The sequence below is a fragment of the Rhineura floridana genome, chromosome 20 (genome assembly GCF_030035675.1).
Source record: "Rhineura floridana isolate rRhiFlo1 chromosome 20, rRhiFlo1.hap2, whole genome shotgun sequence".
Taxonomy (NCBI): Eukaryota; Metazoa; Chordata; class Lepidosauria; order Squamata; family Rhineuridae; genus Rhineura; species Rhineura floridana.
In genome coordinates this window covers 12,292,189-12,315,728 of record NC_084499.1, presented here as the reverse complement: position 1 = coordinate 12,315,728, position 23,540 = coordinate 12,292,189, and the positions used below count along the sequence as shown (strand labels likewise).

General features: G+C 46.8%; 1 protein-coding gene across 2 annotated transcripts in view; it reads left to right on the top strand.

Annotated features, from left to right (window-relative positions):
• The window catches only part of LOC133373754 (syntaxin-binding protein 1), a 49,097-nt gene extending 26,089 nt beyond the window's left edge, over positions 1 to 23,008 (top strand). The window contains exons 11-19 of one of the 2 annotated variants that reach the window (XM_061603898.1): positions 1,648 to 1,708; positions 2,679 to 2,744; positions 3,684 to 3,764; positions 5,215 to 5,353; positions 5,462 to 5,571; positions 6,632 to 6,733; positions 8,534 to 8,619; positions 10,306 to 10,460; positions 19,761 to 23,008. In XM_061603898.1, coding sequence (XP_061459882.1) covers positions 1,648 to 1,708; positions 2,679 to 2,744; positions 3,684 to 3,764; positions 5,215 to 5,353; positions 5,462 to 5,571; positions 6,632 to 6,733; positions 8,534 to 8,619; positions 10,306 to 10,460; positions 19,761 to 19,843 — 883 coding nt within the window. In that variant the 3' untranslated portion in view covers positions 19,844 to 23,008. The remainder of the gene's footprint in view (positions 1 to 1,647; positions 1,709 to 2,678; positions 2,745 to 3,683; positions 3,765 to 5,214; positions 5,354 to 5,461; positions 5,572 to 6,631; positions 6,734 to 8,533; positions 8,620 to 10,305; positions 10,461 to 19,760) is intronic. The other variant, XM_061603899.1, reaches the window with a different exon arrangement.
• The last annotated feature ends 532 nt before the right edge of the window (positions 23,009 to 23,540 follow it).

The window sequence follows — 23,540 nt, the reverse complement described above, 5'->3', positions numbered from 1 at the left end:
CTCAAAAGACCTTCTCTCTGTCCCACCAGTCAAAACAGCTAGACTGGCGAGGACTAGAGAAAGGGCTTTTTCAATTGTGCCCCCCACCCTATAGAACTCCCAAATGATCTCCGCCATGCCCCCTCTACAGTGAGTTTCCGCCGGGCCATGAAGGCCTTTGGGGTGGGCTCTAAAAGGGGAAGGAGGGACAATGGGGGGTCCTTAGCCAACTCTAAAGTGGAGGGGGAATGAGAGGGAGAGGCATAGCCAGGTCTAACCCCCCCACACACATTAACTCATTAGACCAGCAGTGGGGAACCTTTTTTGCTCCCACCTTATGGGCCAACTTTGACAGGTATCAGACATATGACATTACAGTTATGTCATGTGATTGACATTGGGGTTGCCCCACTCATCTGTTAAAGTTGGCCTACAGGGGGTTGGTGAGGTCTAAGGATACAGGGATTAGTGAGGGGTTATAGGCAGGGTTGGGGAGCAATGTAAGTAGGGGTGGAGCCCCTAGTAGTAAATATAGTTTGATATGATTTTATTTTTTATGAAAACTGCTAAGCGCTCACCGATTTGCAGTGGGTTTACATATAACTGGGTAGAATACAGACTGCCTTGTTTCTGCTCCATCTCTTTAACCTACAAAAGGCTAATACTAATCATCATTTGCAGGGTACCTTTTCAAATATTTGTGAACAATATATAGACTGTATTTTTCTCGCTATCTCTCTGTACCAGGAAAAGGCTGGTATTAATAATTTGTACAGCATTTTAAATCAAGTGTTCAAAGTGCTTTGCATGCATTATCTAGATGTACTACGTACGGTGAGCCTGCAAAGTCAAACAGCATTATTATCCTGCATTTTGCAAATTGGAGTTGTGGAGGTGGGGTGGGGAAACTGAGGCTGAGAGAGAGTGCTTGTGCTTGTCTAAGACTATTTAGTGAGCTTGTGGCAGCAGTGAAATTTGAACCAGGGACTTCCTGATTTGTATAGCTCAGTCCCTTAGCCACTCCACTCAGTGGAGTTCAGCTTGTTTAATGAAGCCCATTTGGGATTACACATGCTTAACCTCCCTGTATTGAGTTGTGGCCCTAGAGGCTTATGCTTAATCTCCTGTGCTGGTTTGTGGCCCATATGTAAAATTAAAGCTAAGCTTTTAATAAAAGGATCTTGCAATATTCCTGGCCCCTATTAAGCCCCCTTATGACTACAGCCCTACTATGCACCCTAGGGCAGCAGTGGGGAACCTTTTTCAGCTGGAGGGTGGCATTTCTTTTCTGCACAACCTTCTGAAGGCCACAGGGCACTGGTGGGTGGAGCCAGAGGCAAAAGTGGGTGGAGCAACAAATGTACTTTTTACTTTTGTACAGGAGGCTAGTTTCTGCACTCACTCACTTGCACCCCTCTCTGTCTTCCAACCAGGCAAGCAAGAGGCAGGATCAGTGTTCAAGGACACATTACAGTCTGCCAAAAACGGTGCAAAGTGGGTCCATGATAGGTGTAGGCTGGGGAGGATTCTGAGGGCCAGGTAGAGAGGCCCAGAGGGCCGCATTTGACCCCTGGGCCTGAGATTCCCCATTTCTAGGTGAAATGGGTGTGAATTTGATCTGATGGCACGCATGTGTTTCTGATCCGCTTGGCCTTCGTTCCTTTCCAGGGAGGTCACCCGGTCTCTGAAGGATTTCTCTTCTAGCAAAAGGATGAACACAGGTGAAAAGGTGAGCTGAGAACTACACGTTAGATAGCTGTGGGTTGAGCAGAGGATGAGAGTCAAGGGCAGGACAGAAGACTGGAGGTCCTTTCTTATTTATCTAGAAATATTATTTTTCCAAAAAATATATATACGTTTATAAAATGTATCAAATATACAAAAGGCCAAGTCCTACGAAGAAACGTTAAAGGACCTGGGTATATTTAGCCTGGAGAAGAGACTATTGTGCAGTTGATGGAACAGATTTTTTATCCGGTTCCAGAGAGTAGGCCCCAAAGCAATGGTTTCAAATTACAAGAAGGATTTAGACTTCAGGAAGAGCATGGTACATGTTGTTTGGTGTGGGGGCTGGGGCTGGAGTCTCCTTCATTAGGAGTTAAGACTAGGTGACCTTTTCAGGCCCCTTCCAGTTCTGTGCGTTGGATGCATACGAAGTTAGTTGAATTTGGGTCCCATTGATTTCGAGTTCATTTAATCCCTGTTGCTTTCCATAAGGATTGTGGGCAACAAACTTCCTCTGGACAGAACCTACAGAGTTGAATCCCGACATGGCACTAAGTGAAAGTCCCTTTGCGGCATGCTTGTTCTGCTGGCGAAATGTTTCACACCAGCGGAACATTGTTGCACAGGAGATATGCAAAAGCAGGCTGCTGGTAACGGTGTTGCTCAAGCGATCGCTCAGCCTGTTGCGCAATGAGTTTCTGCCAGCACTGTTATTGCATTGGATGCCTCTGTGCACCGTTAAAGCTCATCTATCCACTAGCTCGAGAGTCCTTGCGCTAGCAGGTGGAGAGGTTGGATACAGCCCTGTGGCTCTAATAAGATTTTTTTAAAAAAATCATCTTGCTTTATTATGGAAGATCTTCCTTGCTGGGACCAGACCACCTAGTCCAACAGGTTCTATCCAGCTGCAGCCAGGTGCTTTTTTTGGAAGCAAGGCATATTGCTGACGACCACTCTCTGTTTTTAACTTGTAGACAACCATGAGGGACCTCTCCCAGATGCTGAAGAAGATGCCCCAGTATCAGAAGGAACTAAGCAAGGTAAGTGCAGAGGATGGGCAGTGGCTCACTACCACTCATGTCAAATGTGGGCTTGCCCGGAACGTCCTGAGTGGTGGAAAAATCAGAGCAGCCTTCTCCATCCTGATGCGCTCCAGATGCTCCTGAACTCGCAACTCCCATCATCTCATCCCAAGCCAGCACAGCCAATGGCCAGGGATGTTGGGAGTTGTAGTCCAACAACAGCCAGAGGGTTACAGGTTCTTCCATCCTTGCCCTACAGCAACCAAGCCTTAACTACATACAGCTAAAATAAATGCAAACTCTTCCTGTTTACCCTCTCCTTCCTTCCTTCCTTCCTTCCTTCCTTCCTTCCTTCCTTCCTTCCTTCCTTCCTTCCTTCCTTCCTTCCTCTCTCCCTCCCTGCCTTCCAATTTTAGATTGTAAGATCTGCAAGGCAGAGACCTGCCTCTCTTTGTGCCATAATAAAACATTGTGCATATGCTAATATCAAAGTCGGTTACTGACTTATGATAGCTCTGTAGCCTAATGGAGCTGTAGGAAAGTCTTGGGATGCTCAAGAAAACCCCAAGGTTTGCAAATGTAGGAAAAAACCTTTGGGGTGGTGAATCTAAGGGGTCACCCCCCAAAAAAGCTCATTCAGAAATGAGGATGTTTACTGAGCAGATAATGCTTTTGGGGGGCGGGGTGGATGGAATCTAGTAACCTCCCGAAACAAGACATGGATGGAACACTGAACCGGGGGGGGGGGGAATGGAATGGAGTGACTTGAGAAAAGGCATGACTGGCTGGCCGGCACTCTGAATGCGGGGAGTGGAATTGAGTAACTTGGAAAAGGGCCTGACTGGCTGGCTGGAACCCTGAAGAGGAGCACTCCATCCTGTGATATTTTCTTTTTTTGTGGGGCCCACCTTCATCTACTACAATGAGAAACTGTGCCGCTTCTTTGTCTCTCTTTAGTACTCCACTCACCTTCACCTGGCCGAAGACTGCATGAAACACTACCAAGGCACTGTGGACAAGCTCTGCCGAGTTGAACAGGTAAAACCAGCCGATGCAAAAACTGCGGAGGGGTGCGTGTGCTTGCTGCAACGTCCTTCCATCAGCTCAACCTGCATGCACATTTCTTACGTCAGCACTGGTGGCTTTTCGTGGTTGCTTTTTTCCCCTGTATCATAAATCTTCCCAGTACTTGGCAGACTTTTGGCAGGAGTCTCGGAAATGGCTGACTGTGCTGCCGGCGGCTGAGTTTCTTCCTCTTCCCTTTAACAAAGGATTGTGCTGTTGCTGAGGTCACCTTTTGTTTTTCTTTTGTGTTTAATATATAACGGAGCAGTGGCAGTGCGCTCGCCTTCCTCCAAAGGGGAAAGAGGTGTGCCAAAGCCTCGAGATGCATTTGTGTCTGTATAAGATTTTTTTTTTTTTAAAGATGTGTGTTTTTAAGGATGTCTTTAGTGTTTTATCACGTTGTTTGCCGCCATGGGCCCCCTTTGGGAGGAAGGGCAGGAGATAAATTGAATAAAAATGAATGAATGAATGAATGAGCTATGGAGTACGATTCCAGACAACCTGTTTACTGGGCTCGTGAAGCGGCATTTGTCATGCAAGCTAATCCCATGCTCTTTGAAATGGTGGAGGCTGGTCCGTTCGGGCAAGTGGGGCACTGTCCACCCAAGCTCAGTCTGTCCTCAGCCAGCCCCACCTGACGGGGTGGCCCTGGCTGTCAGCTTCCTTCTCCTTAGTCTCGGTGATGGCCATTGTAGAACTCACTAAGGGACAAGCAGTAGTGTCGTGGCAAATTCAGAACTGTGGGGCTCCTTCATGTTAGTCATAGCCACGCCCCCTCCCCATTTTTTTCCTGCTGAGTTGAGAACACGATTCTTGTTAATGCCTTTTCCCACAATGACAGGCGTCCCTAGGAGCCAATCAGTGTTAGCTACTGAGAGGAGTCTTCTTTCCCTCTGATGGGCTCCAATCAGCAGGAAAGGACAAGGAAGCATGCTGGAAGACTCTTCTCAGTGGCTAACACACTCCCCTTTCATGCAGATTGGCTCATAGGCTGTTAGGAGACATAGCAACCTTGTTCCCAAAAAAGTAAGGTGTCTGACATACACCCTGAGACCCCAGGCGACTACACCCCTGGGGACAAAGCTAGAATTAGTTGGCTCCGCCAGTCATTTTCTCCTGCTCGGCCTCCCATTGGTTCCTGGTCTGTCTCCCATTGACTCTGGCTGTGCCTGCTGTTGCCCTTCCAGCCTTCTGCCCCGCCAGTCCCAAGAGGCACCAGCTACCAATCCCTTGGGGGAGAAAGGCTACCTGTATCTTTAGTTTGAGACATGGCCTCTTTATCCCACCGTAGCCTTCTCCGCAGGATCTCCACTGAGCCACCCTCTCCCCAATTTGGTGCTGACATGAGCCGGGAGAGGAGGACCTGCCTTGTAGGTCCAAAGTGGGTAAACACTGACAGGATGTTCTCGTTCCCCTTCTTCAGGACCTGGCCATGGGCACTGATGCAGAGGGGGAGAAAATCAAGGACCCCATGCGGGCTATCGTCCCGATCCTGCTTGATGCGAACGTCAGCACTTATGACAAGATCCGCATCATCTTGCTTTACATCTTCCTTAAAAACGGTAGGAGATTCAGCTGCTTCAGGCGGGGTGGGTGAGCCGTGCATGGATAATTTTTCCTTTTGGGGGAAGCATCCTCACTTTGGGGTGTTGTCTCGCCCCCACCCCCAGGCATCACTGAGGAGAACCTAAACAAGCTGATTCAGCACGCTCAGATCCCACCTGAGGACAGTGAAATCATCACCAACATGGCCCACCTGGGCATACCCATCATCACAGACGTGAGTCCTCCTTCTGCCTTGTCTTGGGGCCTTTTTAGCATTGGCTCAGCTCCTGGTTGCCATAGGAGACAGGCCGTAGCGAGGGAGGGGGGAGAAATTAGATTTGTTCCACATTTAAACACCAACCGACCCAGAACCTGCGCATGCCTTTTCTTGTGCTGCATCGTTCCACGGGGGCAAGGTGGTTTGCCAGTGGAACAAATCTAAGTGACTTGAACTCGGAACCACACTGGATCCAACCCGCTTGCTCTTGAGCGGGGATTGGCACCAGTTTTGTTGTGATATGCCTTCAAGTCAATTGCGACTTATGGCGACCCTGTGAATCTTTTTGGACATATTCATAGGGTTTTCATGGTAAGAGGTATTCAGAAGTGGTTTACCACTGCCTTGCTGTAAGCCTACGGTGCTTGGTATTCCCAGGCAGTCTCCCATCCAAGTGCTAACCAGGCCAGACCCTGCTTAGCTTCGGAGATTAGACGAGATTGGGAGTGTTCAGGGTAGAATGGCCACAACATACATATCTTAGTCCCAAACTCTAACCACTACACAACACTATCTATCTATCTATTCATACATACATTGTTGTGATATGCCTTCAAGTCGATTATGACTTATGGCGACCCTATGAATCTTTTTGGATATATTCATAAGGTTTTCATGGTAAGAGGTATTCAGAGGTGGTTCACCATTGCCGTCCTCTAAGCCTATGGCACCCGGTGTTCTCAAGTGGTCTCCCATCCAAGTACTAACCAGACCTGACCCTGCTTAGCTTCTGAGATCAGACGTAGGCTGGTGCTGGTAGCTATTGTGAAATCTCTGCCTTGGCTGCTGTATGCTGATCGGACTGAGATCAGCCCCTTCCCTGGTTCCCAAGGCTCTCGGCGGCACTGTGAAGTACCTGAACTCACTTGCGTGGCACCAGGGTCATGCAAGAGGGTGAAAAAGAAGCCATAGGCCTTCTTCAATCCACCCCAATCCCAGTCAATTGTGTATTGCTGTTTTCATTGCTGCAGCTGCTATTCAAACGGCATTTGTGTTTGCCTCTGTTTCTTCCGCTCAGTCCACTTTACGCCGCAGAAGCAAGCCGGAACGGAAAGAGCGTATTAGTGAGCAGACCTACCAGCTGTCTCGGTGGACCCCGGTGGTCAAGGACATTATGGAGGTGAGGCTTTCGATCAGGGGTGAGCAACTTCCAGGTCTGGAGGCCCAATGCAGCCTGCCGGGCCTTTCTGTGTGGCCCTGGGAATTCTCCCCAGGTTGCACCCCAGGCTGGACTTGCTTCACAGCCTCCGTCAGTGATTGTTTGCTTTTTGCCCTGGCTCAAATACTTCCTTGAGCTCTGATCGTGCCCTTGCTTGTCTGGATGGAGAACAGAGAGGTGTGTGTAAAAGATGAAATGTATGCTCATTGCTCCGCCCTCTTTTGTCACCACTGGCATGTGGCTCTCGGAAGCTCGCCTAGCAGAGAATGCGGCCCCCAGGCTGGAAAAGATAGAGGCTACATGTTTCCTCAGCGTGTACGAGTGGGCTTTGCTGAGTCAGGCTAAAGTCCCCATCCAGTCCAGTATTCTGGCTGTACCTGTGACCAGACCAGTTACTCCTGTGACGTTTAAAGCTGGGCATATGATGGAGATGACCAGTCTGTGTCTCCCAAGATTTGGAGATCATCACAGGGCTGCCATGAAGGGTCAGCATGGCTGGGCACCTGCAGAAGGCCCACACCCTAGTGTGTGTGTGTGGGGGGGGTGAGGGACCATTCATAAAAGCCCCTGACCACCTTCCTCCTCTGGTCCAGAGATGTCCAGGGCTTAGTTAACACGGATGGATTCTCCTTTGGCGGTCAGCAGCCTAGCTGATGCCCTTGAACCACAATTCTCTGCCTACTAGGCTTGCGGTGAAGCCAGAAGGCTGGTAGAGTACAAGCTAAAATGCCAGATTCTGATTGCTGGGGGCCCTGGTGAGAAGCATCTAGTTCTCCTTCCTGAGCTGCATCCACGTGCACTAAAAAGCACATTCACAACAGGTTCTCTTTTTCTGTTTTTAAATGTACATCTGATTCGCTATAAGCGTTGCATATGGAAGTGCTTAACGTGCATGCTTCAAAGAGGCTCAGATGGGAAGCACATCAGAGTGAGCTAAACGGGTGGGGAGAAATACAATTCGGTTTGCATTTAAAGGCCCTTTAAACCTGCCCAAATCCACACTTCCCGAAACAATACGCGAGCCAAAACATAGCCATCTTTCTGAATTTGCGCTGCTCCGAGTTTTGCAGCGCAGCTCTCCAGCCAAACAGTGTGTACAAAGATGAATATGCTAGGGTAAAGCGTGCATAAAAAATATTAGTGTGCGCAGCACGTACTAGTGAACAGAACATGCAAAAGATGCATTCTGTCGGGGAAAATCGCTTTGCAAAAATGTGTGTAATCAGGTGAAATTGCATAGAAAAATGTGTGTAATCGGAGAAATTTTCACGAGGACCTTTTTTTTTTAAATGGCAAACTCATGTGGAAACTTAAGATTGGAACTTAAGATTGGAAAAATGAGAACATAAGGACACATCCACACCATACCTTTTAGAGCATATTTAACACACATGACTTCCTCCAAAGAATCCTGGGAACTGTTGTTAACCCCTCACGGAACCACAGCTCCCAGCAGCCTTTACAAACGACAGCTCCCAGGTTTCTTTGGGGGAAACCATGGCCTTTAAATACATGATGTGGAAGTGTGCTAAGAAAACCCAGTACCCTGTAGAGCTACCTGACTAGGGTGCACATGCAGACTTTTTCAGAACTGCTGCAGTTACGTTTCTGTTTTATGATCGCTGATTTATTTTTGTTACCATAACATTGTTTCTGTAATTGTTGTTTACTTCGTTGTAAGCCGCTGTGAGCACAATTTTTGTGTGGAAAGGTGGCATACAAATAAAAAGGGTGATGATGATGATGGTCTTCTTTTCCCAGGATGCCATTGAAGACAAACTGGACACCAAACACTACCCTTACATCTCCACTCGTTCCTCTGCCTCCTTCAGCACTACAGCAGTCAGGTAGGAAGAGGATGCCTCACCTTGCTCCTAGGCTAACATCAATTGCAAGGCATCCCTTGAGCTGTTCGTGCCTCCATTTCTCTTACACTTTAATGGCCCTCCAACCGGGGTTGGGCTTCTTTTTCGCAGAAGCCCAGCTTCTAAAAGCCACCAAATTTTTGAGTGAAAAAGGGTGAATCCCCTCCTGGCGGGCCGTTAGAAGAGGGACTGCAGGTGAAAGGTGCTGATAGTGTGATGCCATGAATCAAATGTATGGCTAGAGCCCCCTTGGGATGCTGTGTACAGTTCAAGTTGCCTCACCTCCAGAAACGATATTGTAGAGCTGGAAAAAGTTCAGAAAAGGGCAACCAAAAACCATCAAAGGGAATGGAGCAACTCCCTTTGAGGAGAGGTTGGAACATTTGGGGCTTTTTAGTTTGGGGGAGGAAAGGCAAGTTAGGGGAGCCGTGATAAAGGTTGTAAAATCTCATGATGTGGAGAAAGCAGACGGGGGTCTGTTATGTTCCTCTTTCATAATATTAGAACTTTACGCCTTTCAGTGAAGCTGACTGTGGGAAGATTCAGGACAGACAAAAGTCCTCCTTCACGCAGCGCATTGTTAAGCTACGGAATTTGGTCTCACAAAAGCATGGATGGCTGCCAACTTGGATGGCTTTCAAAGAGGATTAGACAAATTCGTGGAAGATAAGGCTATCGGTAGCTGCTAGCCACGACGGCTATGCTCTCTACTGTTGGAGGCAGTATGCTTCTGAATTTCAGTGGCTGGGAATCACTAGTGGAAAGAGTGCTGTTGCTCCCGGGTCCTTGTTGCCGGGAATTGCAAGTGGGAGGAGTGCTGTTGCGCTCAGGTCCTGCTTACAGGCTTCCTGTGGGCATCCTGTGCGCATCTAGCTGGCCACTGTGAGAACAGGATGCTAGGCTAGATGGGCCTTTGGCCAGATCCTCCGGGGTGCTTCTGATGTTCTTAAGGGGAGAAAGAGAAGGGGAGACACAGGCCTGCTGATGTTGCATCCAGTTAATGTTGCTCCCCCACCCCAGAAAGGAAAAGGAGGACTGACAGGTGTACCCCTTCCTCTTTTTTTACCTCGAAGCCCCACCCACCTTCAGGCTGAACACTGGGACTTTTTGAAACTCCAGCTCGGCACTTTTAATAAGTAGAACTGGTGTCGTGTTGTGGCTGAGTGGTGACCTGGGGAAACCCTCGGTGTGAGTCTTGGTTCTGCCCTGAACTACTTGCTGGGTGGCCTTGGGCAGGTCAGTCAGCCACTCTTGCTCACGCATACTCGCACGGTCTCTCTCCTGTCTCACACTCACTCACATGCTTTCAATCTCAATTTCTCTTTCCCCACCACCACACACTTCACTCACTACCCACTCCCCCCACGCCACATGTACCACTCACTCACCCCCTCACCACATGCTCCACTCCCCCGTCCCCCCACGCCACATGCTTCGCTCACTCTTCAATGTGTGAACAACACTGCTGGCCTGCTTTACAGACTTGTTTGTAAGGAATAGGAGAGTGTTGTGTGAGGTGTCTTTCTTGACTGCCCGTCTGATTGTATAACACATAATTGTTTAGTTCACATCAAAATAATTCCATTTATTTTAAAGTAAGTTGAACTTCTGCATGGTGGTCTCCCCTCCCCTTCTTTTTCCTTCCTTTCTTTTCTTTCCCACATTCAGTGCCCGCTACGGACACTGGCACAAGAACAAGGCCCCCGGGGAGTACAGGAGTGGCCCCCGCCTCATCATTTTCATCCTGGGGGGCGTGGGCCTGAGTGAGATGCGCTGTGCCTATGAGGTGACACAAGCCAGCGGGAAGTGGGAGGTGCTAATAGGTGAGTCCTGTTGTGGGCGGAGTCACCTTCTGCCCCGCCTCACTTTCTGTGGCTCCATCCTGAGCTTTTCCATCTGTGCCTTTCTCCCCTCCCTCTCCCCTCTCCCCGCCCACCTCTGCTCCCACCTGTGGCAAAATCCAGTCTCCAGATGGACTATTCGAAAAACTTCCCCATGAACCGTGCTTTGTCTCTCCACCCGGCCACTTCACATTCCTGACTCCTGCAGCCCTGTCGAAGGCATCGTTCTTTTAGCACAGGTGAATCCCCGTGCAGATGGGGCATTATCAATCGGCAGGTTGCAAGAACTCCTCTGGGAAGAAGGGCGGGATATAAATCTAATAAATAAATAAGGACTCAAAAACTGTTTGGCTGTGAATAGGAGCAAGCCGGGTAAGGTTTTCTTCATGGCCTGCTGCAAACAGGGCCTGTTTTAATTGCTTATCCAGAGCCTGCCTCTGACACCCCCTTCTCTGGTTTCCCCATGCATCCAGTGACTTACATCTGGGGAGTAGAGGGGGTTGCTCTAGTTCCCAGGCAGAGCAACTGTTCCCACTAGGAGAGTGACAAACTATAAATCCCATAATGCCCTGTAGGGTGGAAGACAGTGAGGCCCTAAGTAGATGAAGCCAGAGCCAATGACAGGCCGAACTGACAAATTCTAGTTTTGCCCCCATGCACCATCCTGCTAAATTTTGCAACACTGAGACTAAGGAAGAGGAAGCCAATTGTTAATTATTTTTACTGCCAGGAAGGAAGAAAAAATCAATAACGACAACATGACTAACCTCGGATTCTGTACGCACCTTGGAAGGGTAGCCACGTGCTGCCGTGCCCCAGACAGCAAAATGTCTTTGGCCAGTGCTGCCAATTCCGAGGCGTTCTGGATTTGCCTTGCTTTTCCTGACAGCTGACAAGCCCTTTGGCTGCCCCCTTATCCCCCAGCGTATCTTGACTTCCATCCCTGGCTAATCCAGGAACAGGGGAACCTGTGCCCATCCAGATGTTGCTGGACGACAACTCCCCTCATCCCTGACCGTTGGCCATGTTGGCTGGGGCTCTGATGGGAGTTGCAAGTCCAACAACGCATGGAGAGCCACAGGTCTTTTTAACATGTTTTTTAATTATATGTTTTTAAAGCTTTTTAAAAAGTTGTTTTTAAAGCTTTTTAAAATACGTTTTTAACGTTTTAATGTATTTTAAGGTCCGTTTTTATGATGTTTTAAAGTGTTTTTAGCATTTCTGTTTACCGCCTTGGGAGGAAGGGCGGGATATAAATCAAATAACAAATAATCAATCAATCAGTCAATAGGTCCCCCAGCCCTGATTAAGGAGAGGCGTTCTTCTCTTTCATGAGAGAATCCCTCTTCTAACTAGAGGCATTCTTCCATGTCTTGCGTGAGGTTGGAAACGCTATTTCATCAGTTGGGGTGGGGGAACCTGTGGCATTCCAGATGCTCCTGGAAGACAGCTCCCTTCATCCCTGACGATTGGCCATGCTGGCTGGGGCTAATACAAATACAATATTTATTGCGGTCATAGACCGAAAAGTGCACATTTAAGTCAATAAAATTATTCAAATACAGTAAAAATGCTTAGACAATTTTGCATTTAAAACTTCAGTAAAACCTAAACTAGGATTATCTCTAGCGAACAGCTGTCTTAGATCTACGCTGAGTAGCAGCAAAGCAAAAACTAGCAACCTTAGTTGTTATCTGCGGGGTCTGATCAGACAAAAGATAATTTACATAAAAGGCTTCATTTCTACCAGGAAGAGTTTGTAGTATTGGAGTAATTAAACGAAGTCTGAGGTCTCGATAGAAAGGGCAGTGTAGTAGTAACACATCTTCTACCGATTCTACTGTTCCTCCACCACATGGGCAAAGTCTCTCCTTATAGGGTATTTTTTTGTATCTGCCCTCTAAAAGTGCCGAGGGCAGGACATTAAATCTAGCCCATGTAAATGCTCTTCGGTATTTAAATACCATCAGCGTATTTAAATATGTGGCTGATATAAACGGTCTTGGATTATACCTACATTTTGTGATTCATAATAAGTGGCCTTGTAGATCTACATCTCGAATCCGTTGAGGGATACTCTCTTCAGCTTTTACATAGCCCAGTTTAAGAATCTCGGACAGGGAGAACCCAAGACTTAATATTTTAGTATCAATCATCTTCTTCCACTTAGATTGAAAGGCATCCATTAGGACATATGGAGCCAGACCCACAGGTGCAAAAATCAATTTCAGCCATGCCTTAATTCTGCAAGTCCAGACCCGAGCTTCTATAGTAGGGAGTCCGACTTCTAAACGAAGGATATAACTGGGGACTGGCTGGGGCTCTGATGGGAGTTGGAGTCCAATGATGCTCATCTGCTCCCTGGATTTTTCCCTTCTTGAAGGTGGTCCTCCCTTACTTTTCCCTTTTTCTCTTTGTCCACCTCGCACATCTTGGTCAGCTGTTTCACATCCCTCTTCTGTGTGCGTGTGTATTACACGTCGGGTAATTGATAAATGTCGCTTCTAATGTTGAATAGATTTGTGGTAGTTGCATGTGTTGTTTTCTTTTTTAATGTTCATCAAGGACCAGGCACCATTTCATGCTCTTTCTGGGTGTCAGCAACCACCTCTGGGCCACCTCTTGGTCAACCAGGCTTATTTTGCAGTGCGGTTCTCCCCAGGTATTGTGTATGAAAATACATATGCTAGGGTGAAGGGTGCATAAAAATGCATTGTGTTAGGGAAAATGGCTTTGCAAAAAGGTGCATTGTAGGCAAAACAGTGTAGAGCGCTGTGTCTATCAGGAGAAATTTGCACCAAAATGCTGATAAGTTTTCACGAGGACTTAAAAAAAATAAATACAAGAAACCCCACACAACATACAAAAACTGTGGAAATACAAGAAACATAAGGAAGCTGAAGTGGACAGATTTGCCCACTCCTAACCTGGACCCCAAAAGAATCCCTGCTGCAGCCACAATTTCCGGAGGCCCAACAACGACTGCTGAAACCCAGTCCCATCAATTCCATTTCTCTACGTGCCGTGACGATGCTTTTGTCGACCGTTCGCCTGTCTTTGCCCTTCGTCTGTTTCTTTCTCTCTCTCTGTGTGTGTTCGTCTTTTCCTTGTGTCACGCCTCCTCACTTTGCTTCTCGTGCCGATATTTTTCTGCTGATAATGAAATGATGTTAAAGTAAAGGCCTTTAAACTCTCTCTTTTTCTTCCTGGCATGTTCCTTTTTGAATTGTTTTGCTTTGTTTTTCTTTTCCTCTGTGCGAAGGAGTCAGCCTGCACTCTGTTCTCCCGCAGGTTCTACTCACATTCTCACTCCCACCAAATTTCTCATGGATCTGAGGCATCCCGACTTCAGAGATTCCACTAGGGTATCTTTTGAGGAACAGGCTCCAACAATGGAATGAGAGCCACAGAAAGCAAACAAAAGTAAAAGCAGCTTACTATAGCAAAAGAAACTCTTTCCTCCTCGGAAGGGCTTCTTTGATTCTTACGTCACTCTCTCTCTTTCTCTCTCTCTGTCCTCTCTCTATTTTTGTTTCCCCCCCCCCTTCTTTTTCATTTCATGGGTCTTTGGATGAGAAAATGCTTGCGTTTTTCTTTAAAACGATGGCTTTGAAAATGTGCCTGACGCCGCTTCCATCAAATCCTATGCCATGAATCGCTCTCTTATCCAGAAGTTGCCAAATCTTCTCGCCAACCGTTGTCCATTTCTAAATGGACAACGGCAGCAATCCTGTTTTTGGTTTTTAAATTTGAAAGGGGTCTACAGGTAGATTTCTGTTGCCGAAATCCCTGTTCACCTGTTACCTTGAGAAGTGTCTTGTTTGCTGCTTTAGATTTTTAAACCGGTTTGGGACCGGTGTAAGGCTCAACCTTACACCAGAGATGGGGAACCTGTGGCTCATCTCTGAATCTTTTCCATCATAGAATAGAATCATAGAATAGGTCCCAGGCTATGGTCTGAAGGCATATGAGGCCAGCACCCTGCTGAAGCTAAGCGGAGTTAGATCTGGTCAGTCCTTGGATGGGAGACTGCCTGGGAACCTTATGTAAGCCGCCTTGGGTTTCTATGATGAAAAGAAAGGTGGGGTATAAATGTAATAAATAAATAGTGGAAGGGGCCTATGAGGCCATTGATTCCCACCCCTGCTCAATGCAGGAATCCAAGTTAAAGCATTCCCGACAGGTGGCTGTCCAGCTGCCTCTTGAAGGTTTCCAGTTTTGGAAAACCCACCACCTCCCTAAGTTGTTGATTCCATTGTCATATCACTCTAACACAGCCTTTCCCAACCAGTGTGCCTCCAGATGTTGTTGGACCACAACTCCCGTCAGCCTCAGCCAGCATTGCCAGTGGTCAGGAGAGATGGCAGTTGTGGTCCAACAACATCTGGAGGCACACTGGTTGGGAAAGGCTGCTGTAACAGTTAGGAAGTTTTTCCTGATATTCAGTGGAAATCTGGCTTCCTGTAACTTGAGCCCATTTTTCTGATATTCATGGACTACAGCTCCCACCTTCCATGACCATTGGCAATGCTGGCTGGGGCTGATGGGAGTTGGAGTCTGGCCCTGGTTCCTTCTCCCCTGGCTTGACACCATGTGTGAGGAACCGTTAGCCCTCCAGATGTTGTGGAACTACAACTCCCATCATCCCTGGGCATTGGCTATGGTAGCTGGGGTTGATGGGAGCTGTCGTTCTGAAGGGCCAAAGGTTCCCCATGCCTGCTTTAAACCCTGTTCCAGCCACAGTGCTTGTGATCATCCTCGTCTCAGGGACTGACCCAGTCCATACTTGTTTAACTTCAGAAGCATTGCAGCATCAGCTGCTGTGGAATCATACATTGTTCCAAAGAATTCTTTTTTGGGGGGGAACTTACAGATCTTACAAAAAAAATGTTGCGAGCAAAGAGGTTTGCAACTCAATTGGGAGAAAATAGGTTTTGAATTTTTTTTAGTGTGCATTGGCAGGGAAACATACGAGCAGATCACAGATCGTGTTCTGCGAGGTGTCTGGTGCTCTGAATCAGCCTTCCCCAATTAGTGTCCTGTCCTCTAAGGCTGGCTGGGGCTGGTTGCAGTTTATTTATTTATTTAAAATATTTCTATCCCGCCCTTCTACCCCACAATGGGGCACTCGGGGCAGCTCACAATACAATCGTAAACAGTAAATAAAAACACAATAAAAGATTAAAATAAATAAAAATACGTAAGATACAGTTAAAAATGCAAGGGAAGTGATAGTAAAAGGGGGGGTCTAAAGAGGTAAAACTCAAAAGGGGAAAAAATAAAATCAGTTTCATGCTATCCCTCCCGTCCCTCCCAAAGGCTGTCTGGAACAAGATGGTTGTGAGAAGCCTGAGGGAGCCGAATCAGCTACTTGGGATAGGGTGTTCCAAAGCCTGGGGGCCACAGCTGAAAAGGCCCTCTCCTGCGTGCCTGCCAGTCTAACATCTTTCATTTCAGGCATGCACAAGACCAGAGCCAGATGATCTAAAGTCATGGGCAGGTATATATGGGCGTAAGCAGTCCCTCTGGTACACTTGTCCAGGCCCGTTTAGGGTGTAAAAGGTTCAAAACCAGCACTGAATTGGGCCCGGAAACAAGTTGGGAGCCAGTGGAGTAGATAAAGTACAGGGGCGATATGATCCTCATGAACAGAATCATGCTATAAAAGTTTATAAAATCTGTTTTGAAGGATGTAACCTAATGGGCGAATGTGGCTAAAGTATACTGGCTTCTATGGAAAGGATTTCTAAAAAGATGGTTTTAAGTGTTAACTTCAATCACTCTAGACTGATCACTGGGTCAAGTATCCATTTGCAGCTGGGGGCACTAAAGACAGTATCTGGTGCAAGGGCATAGAGTTTTAACATTTTTTTTCAATTGAAGTGGAATATTTAAATCATTTTGTTATGGCTCCACTCCTATAGCAGCAACTTTAACACGCAACCATCAATCTAAACTGCAAATCAACAGAACCACGTCCTGATTTAAATGTGTAGATTGCCACAAATTATTCATATTTTTCTCGCAGTGATAATGTCTTGCCCAATACACTATTACAACTCAAAAGGAGCAGCCCTGGGCTCCTACTGGGAGGAAGGATGAGATCTGAATCAAATAAGAAATAAATATCGTTAATAAATAATAATACGATTTGATAAGAACAACAAGGACCTTATTGAAATGTCACTCCAAAGATAAATTAGATCATAAGGATTTCTTTAATCGCTCTTCTTGGCTTCCCCATACAAAAAAAAACGGAATTCTAAAGTGAAAGTGAAGGCTTTATTTATTATATTTATGTACCGCCCCATAGCCGAAGCTGTTTAGAATGCTCTAGATCAGCGGACAACAAATAGTTGTGCTCCAGAAACATCTGGAGGGCACCAGAATGGGGGAAAGGTGTTCTATATTAGTTTGACTAGATCTAAATCAGTGGTTCGCAAACTCTCTCCCCCCCCCCCCAATGGACCACTTGGTAACTGATGAAGGTCTTAGAGGTGTCACTTAATGATTTTTCTGCCCGTTGCAGCAATTGTAACTGTGCTGGATGATGTCTGGTTTTTAATTGTAGACCGCAGACCCCCCTGAATGAGGCTCATAAACCAGTGGTGGTCTACGGAGCCCCATAGGCTAAACCGTTTGTGGTGTATTTTAACGATGGATGGGTCCATTTAAACGTTTGTGCAACTGGTTTGTATAGTTCGTAAACGGCTGAGAAGTCTATTCTGGCACGGAGCGGTATATAATTGAATAATAAGAATGAACTAGCTGCAGCCGCGATTGGGGGAATTGCTTGTCCACAGGTTAAGTTTAGGGCTGGATAGCAGTGGCTTCCCAAAATCCCCCACCCTACTTGTGTCTGGTGAAATTGTGTGTGAGGGGGGAGCATTTTGCTGAACGGTCTCCAGAAGACAGCGTTTTCTTTAAGGCTGGGATTTTCTTTAACACGAGTCCATCTAGCTCAGTGCTGCCTATGCTGATGGGCAGCAGCTGTCTAGGATTTCAGTCTGCGGACTCTTCCAGCCCTACCTGGAGATGCAGGGGACTGACACTGAGACCTTCTGTGGGCAAAGCAGATGCACTACCACTGAGCTACAGCCCTTCCCCACGTATCTAAGGGGTATATAGGGAGCAGTCTTACACTGAATCAGGCCACTGGTCCATCTAGTTCAGTATTGTCTACACTGACTGGCAGCAGCTCTCCAGGATTTCAGGCACAAATCTTTCCCATCTCTACTTGGAGATGCTGGGGTTTGAACCAGGGACCTTTATTTAGATTGTATGCCTTTTGGGGCAGGGACTTGTTCTTATTGTTTTAGTTTATGCATAGCGCCATGTGCAACAGATGGCACTTTATAAATAAATAATTCTGTGTGCAAAGCAGATGCCTCTCCATCAGTCTTGAGAGAAACCAGCAATAAGCCAGTGGTGTGTGAGTGGGATCCTTTGGCCCATAGTGACTGTGCGATGTTCCCCCAGCATATTCAGGGATGCGCAGTGTTTTGCATCCGGAACGCACCCCTCTTTCAGCTCCGTCTCATTCATGAAGTCCCACAGAGTGGGAGATATGTTCATGCAAACATGACCAGGCATTTGCTGTTCCTTTCTGATGGTTCTGTCTGCTCCGATCAGCCCAAATGCCTGTGGAGGCTGAAATCGTTTCTGCTGCTGTGACCGCAAAGGGGTGAGGGAGGATGGGTCAGCCACCCATCCTTTTTATTTCCTTGGGAGTCCCCCGCCCTTTGACAGAACAATGGATTGTAGGGTCAAGGACATAAGTGTTCAGGGAGAAGCCTTGTGGGATTTTTTGCCTCGGGAGCCAAAATAATTTGGCTGATCTTTGGTAACATTTGGATGTTGTGATTGCCAAATGTATATAACCTTTTTTACGGTGTTTCTACCCTGCCATTTAGCCAAAGCGGCTCTCGGAGCAGCTTACAAAAACCAGTATTTCAATCTGTCCTTCCTCTGAGGCTCACAATCAGAGGCTGGCACGCGTGAGGAAAAAAAGTGTGGAGGAAAAAAGCAAGCTCAGCCCCAAGTTCTTAAGTGTGATGGTTCTTTATAATGCAGTTGAAGAGCAGAGAGTCCTCACCAATGTCCAGTTGCAGCTCTGTGTGTCTTTGTCCTGTTAAGGGGCCTCACAAATCCTTCCCTGCACTGTGACTAATTCTCTGCCTTCCTGAGGCTGTCGGAGTCTGCTATTAGAGAAGGAGTTTCTCTCTTTTTGCCCCCAAACAGCCCCGGTCAACATGGGTTCCCCCTCTTGATGTGGATTTTGTCTAGACATCTGTCTTCCAGCAATATTCCTCTTGTCCCATCCTCCCATGCCCCTTCCATCCGTCTTCTCCATATCTCAAAAATATGCACATTTTCAAGTATGGACAATATTTTTGTTTTAATTTAGCCCTTCCCTCCCACCTGGAATGGGAGAGGAAGGGGCGGTCCTTTACCTGATGGCCCGCCCTTTGCCACCGCATGCGCGGGTCTCATGATCCACACGACCACTTCTGCCTGCCTCTCTTTCTCTCTGCGCGCACTTGACACCAGTCCATAAACTGCCCCCTCCAGCAAATCACATTTCTCATTCCTTCACTGCGGCTAATTGTCGGAGATAAACCACCATCTGATATATATGTATATATATATTTTGTTCTTAATTTTAAATTTTCCTTTTGCGCTTTCCCCCCCTGCACCAGATGTAATTGTAGTTCCATAGGCTTAATATTTTTGCAAGCATTTCTTCCCATTCTTTTAAATTAAAAACAAAACTGGGACGCTGTGCCCACGACAGGTAAGGTTCCGAGTGTCAAAGGTGGGCTGCCTGCCTGCTCCCCAGTTCTATCACTGCAACAATTTTACGCCTGTGCAGAAGAGAAGACTGATCGGGGTCCTCTGGTAGATAAGGGGCTCACAAATCACATCACGGCTGCTCCTCTGACTTAACAGGGGCACCAGCATGCTAACTTATGGCAGGTGGTGACCTTTCTTGGACCCGTGCTTGCCCCGTTTCCCCCTCAAAGGGTTTTCAGACTTTTTGAGAAGCTTACCGAAGTGCCAAGGGGGGCTTGGCCCAGGTCTTGGCTGGCGCGAGTGGGGGGCACGCTTGTGTTCGCTCAGAGAGCGGGTGGGGTAGTGCATGCTCCCCAGTCCTCCCCCTCCCCCCCCAAACCCATCCTGGGTCACCGAAGCCCAACCCCCTTTTTGACGACAACCTCCTCCCCATTTTTTTGGAAATGCTAACACACCTCTCTCTTCTCCTACCCTCCCACCCTTTTGCAGGCTCGACTCATATCCTTACCCCACAGAAACTGCTGGACACGCTGAAGAAATTGAATAAAACGGATGAAGAAAGTAGCAGTTAAATACCCCCACACACACCTCCCTCTTTTCACCCCCCCTTCCCTCTTTGCCCCACTTGACACCATCACCCCCAAAACCCCAGGGATGTAACCTCAGTGTGTCACGTCTTCCCCCAACTTCTGAGGTTATCGTCGCCCTGAGTTTAATTTGTTGACCACAGTTCCATTTCCAGCTCTTGTTTGTGGATTTTCTTGGAAACAGTTCCTTCTTTTCTATCCTCCATTTGAAGCAAAGGTAAATGAGACAAGGGGGAAGGGAAGTCGGTTGTCTCTAAGAGGGGTTTAAAAAAAAGACTAATAGATTGTATAATATAGACATTATCTCCGTACACATCCGATGAAGTAAAACCACCCAAACCAAACTCCCATTACTTCATCCTTGGCGATGATGCTGATAATAATTTTTTAAACAATGATGTCTTTTTTTTTTAATTTTAGTTTTATTTTTCTGCCTGGATGGATGAATGCTCGTGACTTATTTATGGCTATGTGATCTCACCTAACCTCAGATGCAAACTGTGAAAGGAATGCTGTCTCCCCCCCCCCCACACACCTTTGTATTGGAATTTTGCTTGCGTTTTGGAAACAACTGTCCTTCTCTCTTCGTTCCCTATCTTCCTCCCCCTCCCCAAAACCCCCTTGCTGCTGCTGTTGGGATTGTCGTCTTGGTTTTGTATTTCTTTAGCTCATCACTGTGTAGATCGTTGGCTTTTGGGGGAGGCGTTTTTCTGAGTTTCTTTGGATTGCTTCCCTTAATCTTTCTAGTTTTTTTGGAGCAATATTTTCAATGAAGTGTTTGCAAGTCCAGCACGTCTGGATCAATTTTCCCTAGTACTTGTTTCTCTGTCTTCCCCTCCCTCCCAGCAGGAATGATTATTTCTCTCGCCTCAAGTGTTTTTGGAGACCAACCCTTGCTTTTGGATTGATTTGAAGCATGTTGGCAAATGAGCTTTTTTTGGGGGGGGATCTCAGTTTAGCACATTGGGAAATTCTTAAAAGGGGCAGATTTTGCTCTTGAATTCTGTAAGATTATGACCCTACCCTTCCACCAAAGACCTCGGTGTGGTGTCCTCCCCCCATTTTATCCTCACAACAACCCTGTGTGGAAGGTCAGGCTTAGTCGTCATGATTAGCCCAAGGTTGCTCAGTTAAGGTTCGTGGTTGAGTTGGGATATGAACCCATAGGGTTGGATCCAACCAAATCCTACCCACTGAAATTGACAAACCTATGTTAGTCATGTCCATCAATTTTGATGGGTCTACTCTGAGTAGGGCTTACACTGGCTACGACCCAAGGTTTCAAGTCCTAGTGCTTTAACAGCTACACCACAATGTCTCTTGATTTCATATTCCTGGGGAGCACTAGGAAGGGATATCCTGACATCTGGGATGCTCTGTCCTCTGGCTTTTGGAAGGTGAGGGCCATTGGCCAGGTTCCTCCAGGATGCCAGGCTTTTTGGACCAGTGATAGCATAAGAGGTGTGGGGAACCTTTGGCCGTCTAGATGTTGCCGAACTACAAACTTGCGTCATCTGTGGATTGGCTATGCTTGCTTGGGCTGATGGGAGGTGTAGTTCAGCAATGCTGGTCTTTGACCATAGTAAGGAATGATTTGATTTGATTTAGTTCAGTAACATCTGGAGGGCCAAAGGTTCACCACACCTGGTATAAGGTGACAGCAAGCGAAGGTGTACATATGCAATAAGACTGTCCTTGGTTCAGGAGTCAATTTCCCCTCTTTTCATTGAGCCCTGGGAATTACGGTTTACCGAGGGTTCAAAATTCTCTTGAAACCACAACTCGCAGGATTCTTTGGATGAGGCAGCGGCTAGCGTAAAATGGTATGTTTTCTAGCATTGTTGGCTCATTTTCTAATTTTGCTCCCTTTGCTCTTGCAAGCAAGGCTCAAGGGTCCTAAGAACCCTCTGTCCATTTTTGAGAGAAGTAAGAGATGATGCACAGGCCCACTGGAAGCGTGGGAGTGATCGAAGAAGGTACCCGAGTTGTTGCATGGGGCGAGGTATCAGTCTGAGCTCAGCCCAGCCAGAGTTTAAGCACTTCTGTGTCTTTCAAGCTGAAAGATTTCAAGTGGGCACCTCTACTATCCTATTTAAAAGTGAGGTTTTGCAGGGATAGCTCACAGGCTCCCTCTAGCTGGTGTGGACTATAGCTCCCATCGCCCCATGATGGCTGAGGCTAATGGGAATTGTAGTCCACAACTTCTAGGCCACACACTTCATCATCTCATCCCACGATGCCCTCTGGATGTAGCTCCCCCCCAAAAAAATCTGAAGGGCATCACGTGGACCATCACTGAAGCTAGAGTGTCGTCTTTGCCCTCCAACTCACAACAGCATTTCTTAATTGAATTTTGCCTCTGGGATTCCTCCCCCCCCCTTTTTTTTTTTTTGCCATTGTCATCCAGCAGCGCCAGATTGGCTGGCTGTGGCAGGCACCAAAAATCTCATCTCCTTTCTGCATTTACAGATCTCTCTCTCTCCTCCACTGGAGACTTGTACGTATATGAATTCAATAACTGTGTCTTGTGATTTAGTGGGGTTTAGTGGCTATGGGAGTCCTTTTTACGTTTCCTTTCATTTGACTCCCCACCATGGCTGTGTTAGCTTACTGTGATTTTTTTTTCCTAAGTATTTTATTTTTCCGTGTAGTACTTTTTGGTTGAGCCTCTTCCACTTAGCCCAGGGCATTACCTTCTCTTCTTGGAAGAAAACGCAATCTCTTCCGATTCACTAATGTGCTTGTGTTCCATTCCCCCCTCCCCTTGCCCACAATATTATATATATTTTAGGGCAATGGTTGTGTTCATTTTTCATTGGTCTGCCATCTCCCCAGTCTTTTCCTGAACAACCTCCTTTTTCTCTCTCCTGCCCCCCTAAATTTAGCACTGCAACTGCTTCAAGGTCTCCTTTTTTATGTTTAGGTATTTTTTTTTTGGTTCTGATTATTTATATAAATATATATATATATATAAGATAATACTTTATCAAAGGAGCAAAACAATGAAAAATTCTTGTCATGGAACTTGTTTTGATTCTTGAAATTTCAGTGTTTGGAACTGTTGAAGCACAAACGTGTCATCTCTGTATAGCTGTTCTTCTGTACTTAAAAAAAAAAAAGCAGCCTTGGAGTCAATAAAAGATTTGCTGTCCCGTCTCATGAGGTAAAAGGTGATTGATTTGACTTGTGGCAGGTTGTGGGGGGTGAAGCGAAGGCGGAGAGATGTTTAATGAAATGCTTCCACTTTTCAGACTTTGTCTTGTTGGGTATGTGGTCAACCCTGTGCGGTAGGCCTTTAGACAAACCTCCTTTGGGTTTAGGGCTGTTTCTTAAAACTGAACCAGTGACTACCCTATGTAGTCGGTACGCCACTTGCACAGACCCTGCAAGCCAAATTAAATACTTTTTTTAAAAAAATGCCATTAAGGGAACAATTTCTATCATGTGAATACCAACCACTTGATATGGGCAAGGCTGACCGTCTTCTTGTGAATGCACAGGTCGAGGGTTCTTGCTTTCCCCCCTCCTCTGTGTTTACTTAAGTCTTTATATGTCAAACATTAGTTCACCTAAGCTCACAGGTGATCAACCGCAGTCGTCAAATGCAGGCGCAGGATAGAGGAGACCCCACTCAAGGATACTTGAGACTGAGCAGCGTATGAACTGTAGGAGAGGTTGAGGA